We start from the raw sequence: 8,366 nt of genomic DNA on the forward strand, positions 1-8,366 counted from the left end.
CGAAAACCAGCCGGACGCCCAAAATTTGTCATAAACATCCGTTACGGCGTGTGCATGTTCTCTCCCGTCCTCCCCTCTTGTTATCCCCCGTCGAAAATGTGCGACATCCAATCGCGAAATTACGACCGCCGCTGTTCGCGCCGTGGACGAGCAACGAGGAAACGCACAGAGAGTGGTTCATTTTTTATACCGGAAGTGAGCGTTTGCATCGATCGGCGCGGTCGCGAGGCGAAAGGCGTGACATCAGACCGGGAGGGAAAAAAGTAACGGAAAAAAAAACGCCATAAATTCTCATCTAAAATATCCGCACGGACAACGAGCTGGAAGCGATACGCGATCCTGATTTCGTGCAAGGCGGAGTAGACCGAGGGGTTTGTGATCTGAATAAATTCCGCGCGATAGCTTATCCTGCGAATGGCGATTACGTAAACGCATCGTTGCACAAAAAGCGGTAAGTGCCTATCAGTCGGCAGATTACAATTCTTGTAACACCGATTCTACTTAGTCGAGCTGTATAAGCCGTGTAGTGTTATTCGAATCTTACGTGATACGAAAACGATAGTTTTACTAAAGAGTATCTAAAAATTTAACTAGATATAGACATAAAATTAATTACTAGAATATTGAATTTTTTATATCATCGTGTCAGCAACACTTAGACATATTCAAACATATAGTAAGATTGTTTTTTCCATGTATTGTCTTCTTTTAATTGTCCCTTTATTATTCTTTTATTACAGAGTGTTTATTATCTAGAAAAATCTGACATTTTCAGAGGATTTCTTTTTTTATCCTTGAATATCATGGTTAAAATAATGAATTTTTAAAGAACAAGTTTGTTAGCGACCAGGAAAAACTGAGAAAAGTCATAGAAATAAAAAAAATAGCCACGGAACACCGAAAAAAAGTTAAGAAATTTTTTTTCTGTTTCGCTAACAACCTTTCGGAATTTCCTCAGGAAAAAAAATTTTTGAAATTTTAATTTTAAATTTAAATTCTATTTCTTTGTGTGAAACATTGCTTCTTTGATTCCTTTTTTTCTTGATAGTGCAAAATGTTGATATTCGGTTAGCAATAAGTATAGCACATAAACCTGCGTATTCACACACATTCTCGTATGACTCGCGAGTTTAAAAAAAAAATCAGAGTAGAAGACGGTACTCACGATAGAATAAGTAGCTCTGTTATTATATTGCAGTAAGTCTTCCTCATATTCATTTTCAATATATAGTCGCTTGCATTCTAATTCATTTATTTAGTTCAAAAAGTTGCATTAAAAAGTTCTTTAATCTTATTTGGAATTTTTAACAAAAATACCTAGAAAATTCGGGAGAGAATTCTCAGAGAATTTTTTTACAAGATTTGAGTAAGCATCTTCTTATAATATAAGGCTCTCTTTTGTTTGACGTAGTTTTATCAAGTTTCAGAGTAATTAGTGACGCAAACAACTCGCGGCTCTTTCCAACGTGTGGTATTATCAACGTGCGTAAATAAACCGAAAACCGTCGTCCGCGATATACACCGCGAAGTTTGGTATACCCTCTTCCGTTACCTGCGACGGTTTGATAACGCGGATAAGAGCCAGCGGGAGGCTTTTATCGGGAGTGAAAACGCGGAAGCGATAAACGCGCACGCGGAGCGGAAAGGTGCGTCTCGCACGCGAAATGCGGATCGCCGCGCCGGGGCGTCTATGTGTCACGAAACGTCGTCGGTCTCGTCGGCTGATATTTAGGTCGTGTTAACAGTCGCGACTGGCGGGAGCGTTGTTAACGAAATGTAACGCTCAATAGATCGGTGTATCCGCCCACACGAGCGCTCTCGCACACACGCCAAGGTTAGTGACATGTTTCTTATCTCGGAGACACCACCGTCGCGTCGCCTTGCCAAGATTCACCACTCGAGATGTCCGATTTGTCACCTCCGACGATGCTCTTGTGCCGTAAAAACAGGAAATTGAAATAGGAAGTAACAAGGTCTCTCGAATCCTTCAGAACTACATGTAGAATCGAAAGTTTTACGATATGAAATCTGGAATAATAAAAGATTGATAACTCGGTGTTATTAATTGACGTATATCAAGATGTTTGACATTGTTATCTTGACTAATTGATATTGAAGTAATAGATTTACTCATTATGTCATTAATTGCGTAATTGCGTAGCATAATCTGTTTGTCGAAAAAAAGAATGAAATTAAGTAGGACAGTATTTATCATGTATCTTAAATTAGGTCTCTCGAATTGGACTTGTTTGCGCGATATAAAAAGAGAAATGAAAACATAGGAAAGAAATCGCGGGATACAATGACAATAACGTGACACGAATCCAAGATGCCAATTCCAGACGTCTGACTCATTCGCAACTTAATCAGTGGCGCAACGTTCCACTTATTACGTACAGAACAAGTGACAAACGTTAAGAGGGGCCATCCGTCTTCCGTTTTGGACAATGTGAACGTCAGTTTCATGAATTAAGACGGCCTTCACGCACCCTAAGTTGATTATGGCTGTTGTGTGACTCGTAATGCGATCACCGATCTCTCGGAAGAAAGTTTTTCAAGGAGCACAACGAGAGCACATATATAGCTACTCGAAAGAACGACTTTGCTAAAGTGTCTAAAAATTTATCTAGATATAGAAATATATCGATATGAAATTAATTTTGTGTTTGTAGATTATTAAAATAATTATATATACTGGAAAAAGAGTCTCACTAATTGTATTAATAAGATTCTGGTTGAAAAAGAATCAGAATTTTTTTTAATTTAATCTATTATAACTCTAGTTGAGATAACCAGAATTCCGATAGATATCAGCAGAATCTTTTGTGGTTCATCCATTTTCAACTAGAAATTATTTTCTACAAGAATCTCAAAAGTGACAAACAATGTTGCAAAAAGTTTTAAAGTACTCAGAAAAATTTCTAGTTGAAAATCGATCAGAATTCTCGTTTTCTCAATTATAAGAATTATAATTATAAATTCAACTAGAAAATTCTGATTTATTAATTTTTAACCAGAATTTTTAGAAAGCAAAACCGTTCTTTCCGTGCAAGAGCTTTATTATTATTAGACTGACGGGGAACGATCTACGGGTGAGAATTAATTGAGGTATCCAAGTTGCCTTATCCACAGATTCATTCGTAACGACATTCCCACGATGTTAGGTAAACATGACGCATAGAATCTGGACGTGACGGCACGTCGTACTCTTGACGAGGCCTTGGTCTCTCGAATTTGAAGCTGTGCAGCCGATTACATATCGTCCCAAAAATCGGGTTTCATCGCATTGCACTCGACAGATTTAATGAGCAGTGTGCGGTGGATTACGGCGTGGCGAAGTAAACCGCTCGATGGCGATACGGTAGTTTAGTCCTAACGGCACAAGTACACGGTTCTCTCTGTATCCAAGCAACATTCGCTCTTCGCGCGCGCGCACGAATTTGCGCGTACTGCGGATTATTGCTTCCGGACGAAGTGGCATAACTCGGCCCCGGTTCAGCACGGCCAGCTCACATTCAAGCGATGTAGTCTGGTCGTTAGCCGATTTCGCTGGGAGGTGATAAAGGATTGGGTGGATGAAATCAGTTTGCCTCGAAACACACGCATCGCGGCGCAAACAACCGTGACGCCGCACGTGGGTGCTTTCATCCCAAGGCAGTTGGTTTTCTCTCTCGACGATTCACTCGCATTTCCTGATTCCTGTCATTGCGTATTAATTTCGAATTCTAATCGCGCGCAAATTCGTTGATGGGTAACGAATCAGAAGAAAGAACAAATACTATAAGCAAGCATCGTACACAGTCATTGTGGTCGAAACGTTATTATTATTTGACGACAGATATTGATTTTACAAAATTGCGAGGGACGCTCGATTTATCTCGCGCGATTAATTCTGCGCAAGCTCAGATAAGATATATTGAACGACTAGATAAGACGCACATTATGTCGTACTTGATGATGAAGGTTAAGTCGATCAACAAACATACACCGAGTAACGAGGCATAATATTACGCTGAGTGACACGTGTCGAGGTTACACATGTATTTAAGTTATACATTCAGACATAAATTTTGAAATGTGCATGAACGCATTAAATGTCTTCTCTCTTTCTCACTAATGTAAATTAACTTTAATCTCGGTTTAACTTACTTTTACCTTTTTCCTGTTTTATAAGAATTAGAATAAGATGGAATAAATTAAATTGAGATTAAAAAATTAACATTGATGGAAGTGGACATTTAAACTTTCTTTTATCCGATGAAAAAACGTGTCTTCGTTCCATAGATTGTATCTTCATCAATAGCGGCGCTAAGTACATCGATGAACAAATTTCTTTTGCAATCGATGGTTTACTTTCCTTGCATTGCAGTAAAAAATGTCCAGCGTGCATTCTGCATAAAATTCATGCGATTTTGCCATTTTACACATCCACGAATAGAAACGTACCGTTTACCGTTATCGTTAACGTGCATTTTAACGTAGATGGTGTTTTAATCCGCTGATGAAACGTACTTTTGATCAGTGTCGGATCAGAAGGAAGAAAGGGTCTCGTATTTTCGCGCTACTGCAAATAGCGGGAACTCAGAGAAAGTAATTAGTTCGACAGGAAGGACGTGGGAAACGCAGTTTAAAGTATTTCTTGTTTTCATTTACTTATTTTTTGCTTCAAAGCCGCGACGGAGTGGTGGAGGAAAGAGCGAGTGCAATATTGACGCCGTGGTGCAAGCCATGTCGTTATCCGCCAATCTCCGACACACACCTTTCGTCCCATAAAATTGCCTCGCGAAAGCGCCGCGCAGAGCGAGAGCTTTATCCAACCGAAGCCTTTTTCCTTCGCTTCGCCACGCCATTGCGGCTTGCAATCCACACTGGGTCCTCTGTGTACTCTCATATAACGTTGTACGATTAGGCGCAAAGGATTAATGTTCGGTGTGACGGTATTTGTGCTGAAATCGAACGTAAATGGAAACTTATCTTACAGTACAGTCTTACGTGCAACATGTATAATATTTTTATATTATTGAGCTTAATAATTTATTAATACTTGAAATTATGTTATGGACTTGCGCCGTAAAATGGAGTAACTGTGACCCACATTTAAAAAAATGCCTGAACAGCATGTATGTCCAAAATGAAGACACAAGACGTTAGTACTATTGTACTATCTCAGGCATTATCAAATTTGAGCCAAAGTTATCTTATTTTACAATTTCCTAAAAAAAAGGGGGGGGGGAATAAAAAATGGATTTAGATTCTTGATCAATACAGAAAACTAGTATAACTGAGTTTCATTTTCTCGCTACTATAGAGTCTATAAAGATCATCTTAGATAACCATTCTTGGATTAAATAAGAGTCTATTCTTTGGATCAATAGTCTCTACGAGCACTTTGATAAATTTTTAAGCGCAACGAAAAAAGGTTCGTAATCCACGATGCAGCGCTCTCACGGTGAGATTCTTCTACTTCGCTGAAAAAGAGTCTTACGTTTGGTTGGGACCATCAATGACGAATGCGATGGGGAGAATTAATTTCTTTTTAGGTCTATACTACTATAATGTACTTGATTTCGCGAAATGTAAAAGAGGAGGACGGGCCAGTTGCTAGGGTCCTTGAAGAAACGTCATTTAGCTTTACGACGGCGATGGCGGGTACGCCGATCCTGCGATTGGCGGGAGGATGCTGTTGCGGGTAGAGAAGGCTGACGGAATATCGTATTACATCTGCGGAAGACGCAAGATTATTCGAGCTCTTGGGCCAGGTGGAACGGGATGGTGAGGCGCGCAGGCGAGGAGGAGAACAGCAGGGGAAACTCGCGTAGAGCGCTCGATTCTCTATTAGAGGGTAATACGTATTATCGATTTTGGGATGAAACCGGGAGGGTTATCCCGGTTCAAATCATGACAAATGTATAGATACACACCGACGCGCGCGCAACCGCGTGCGCTCGTGCGTGCGTATGTATAATACGTATGTATGTGTATGCGCATTGGTGGATGCGTTTCTCGCGACCGCACCCTGGAAAAACTTTTTCCAATCTCTTCTTCCCCCTTCTCTTCCTCTTTCCGGCGCCATTGCTGTGAATTTGTTTGCCTGGCCGAAAACAGGGTCGTCGACTTGGAGATCTCGCAAAAATCCTCGCCGCGCCGGTGAGAGGTAGCTCGTGGTTTCTAAGCGGATTCGTCTTTGAAATCCGGCGATAATTGTCTCGAGTTTCTGCCGTATTTCGATTATTGGAGATACTTTGTTAGAGGAATCAATTACGATGTTGCCACTGTATCTAGTCGAGATTTATCCAGATTATATATAGGCTATATGTATTTTTTTTCGCTAATATAGCTATATACGTATATTATCTGTTAAATCTTGTTGATAACTTTACGAAAAATATGTTTATTGTTTAATTATAAACTACTATATGAATCGAAATTTTGAGACGAATATTAAAATATTGTCAATCATGATTATTGAGTAATTAGTAATAAAAGAGTAATCAACTTTTCTGATTGACTGCGTTTAACAGAGAAAACTAATCGTATTAAACTTATTAATTAACTGCAATTACTACTTAATAATCAATCTTATGATTATATACATGATTAAGAATTATTTTAACCTCTAAATACCAATTTTTTTATTAATGTCCAATTTTTTTATTAATAAAGACACATTTATTTAGAACTTATATTCTTTAATGTTCTGAATTTTTATTCAGACGAGCTTTTTACGATATTTTTATTTTTATGAAGGTTGTAAGTAATCGAATTAGGTCAGTATATATTATGTGTTGTTTTCATAGTGAAACGTTTAAGAATTAATCATGTTCTTTAATCATTAGTTATGAAAATTGTTTTCGTTCGATATTGACAAAATACGATGAATTTTAAATGTAAAATAGATATTGTTGAGATCGAGGTTGATACGTAATATGGTAATATTGTATAAATGAAGGACTTAATAATGTGCACTCAATAATAACTATTTTGGTTCATTGTATCGCGATCATTGAGTCATGTGTCATCGATCTTTTTAATTCGGTAGACGATTCGCTCGTCGAGATTATTTACGAGTCGCGATATCAAGGTCCGACACTCCGCGAAACAAAACGGCGCTTCGCGGGCGGCCGTATAAAGACAGCGGCTGAAAAAGCGTCGCGAGTATTGACAGGTACGGTGAGAAACTGCCCGGGTTAATCGCAGAAAAAGCTGTGGAATCGAGCTCGGCGACACTGAGCGACGAGTTAAATACCTCGCTTGGTTCGATCATCTAGCAACAGAGCAGCGGAAAAAGCGGTAATCTTTGAAAATCTACTCCAACTCGAGCTTGATCGAAAGGCGGTCAATGCTATTATACTGGCTAAAGCTGTATAATAAATAAAATAATAAAATTAGGAATTATTAGTAAGGATTGAGAGGTAATGACACAGCGAGTATAACTCTTGAATATACGATATTTATTGCTGACAGATTTCTAATCTTACGTCGTTTCTTGTATTCTTTCTGTTTTTCGTAAGTCCACCTGTCGATTAACGGTTCCCTCCCTCTTCTCGTTTCAGCAGCCGAAATTCCTCAAGAGGACGACCGAGGAGTTGGAGCCAGCCGGTGGTGCTAGTGGCGATGGTGGCTTCGGCGAGCCGCCGGTTAAGCTGCAATGCACGCAAGGGCCTCATCAGCATCAACAGGGTCCTGGTGGTGGTGGTGGCGGCGGCGGGCCCCATCACGGCCACGGCCAGCATCAACCGGGGAACGGCGCGAACTCGACGGGTCCAACGCCCGGTGGTGGTGGAGGTGGTGGTGGTGACGGGAACGAAGGTCTCACCAAGTTTCAGGTTCAGATCGTACAGCAACTAGAGTTTACAACTTCAGCCGCGAATAATTCACAAGCCCAAGCAATCTCTACGAACGTAACGGTAAAAGCAATGACGAATGCATCGGTGAAAAGCGATCTTTTAAACGCGTCATCGTCACCAAAACCCGGTTCAGATACGTCTGCGTCAGCCGCGTCGAGATCGCAGCCTGGAAACGGCAACGGTCCCGGAGGTCCTGGCGGGCCCGGAGCAGGTGGCGGCGCCGGTGGCGCTGGCGGTAGCGGTGGAATCGGTTGCGTTGACATTGGTAACCTAGTCGAATGTAAACAGGAACCCGACAATGAGTTCGTGGATCTGGAGCAATGCGCCGCGGCATTAGAGAAAGATGCTGCGGCGAACGGCACCGGTTTCCCCGGCTTCTCTGAATTCATGGGCGATGACACCGGCGACGAGATCATCACGTCGGATGCATTCAAGGATCTCATTTCCGAAATTTCGGACTTTCATCCGGAGTTTATGAAGGACTTTGATTTTGAAGATAAGAGCGTCGATACGCTGGCG

At 40.7% G+C, this 8,366-nt stretch overlaps 1 protein-coding gene across 1 annotated transcript in view; it reads left to right on the forward strand.

Annotated features, from left to right (window-relative positions):
• mam (neurogenic protein mastermind) overlaps positions 1–8,366 on the forward strand; it is a 191,617-nt gene that overhangs the window by 125,921 nt on the left and 57,330 nt on the right. The window contains exon 3 of the mRNA XM_018503556.1: positions 7,554–8,363. Coding sequence (XP_018359058.1) covers positions 7,554–8,363 — 810 coding nt within the window. The remainder of the gene's footprint in view (positions 1–7,553; positions 8,364–8,366) is intronic.

This window comes from Trachymyrmex cornetzi, unplaced genomic scaffold, assembly GCF_001594075.2.
Source record: "Trachymyrmex cornetzi isolate Tcor2-1 unplaced genomic scaffold, Tcor1.1 scaffold16, whole genome shotgun sequence".
In the NCBI taxonomy this organism is placed as follows: domain Eukaryota; kingdom Metazoa; phylum Arthropoda; class Insecta; order Hymenoptera; family Formicidae; genus Trachymyrmex; species Trachymyrmex cornetzi.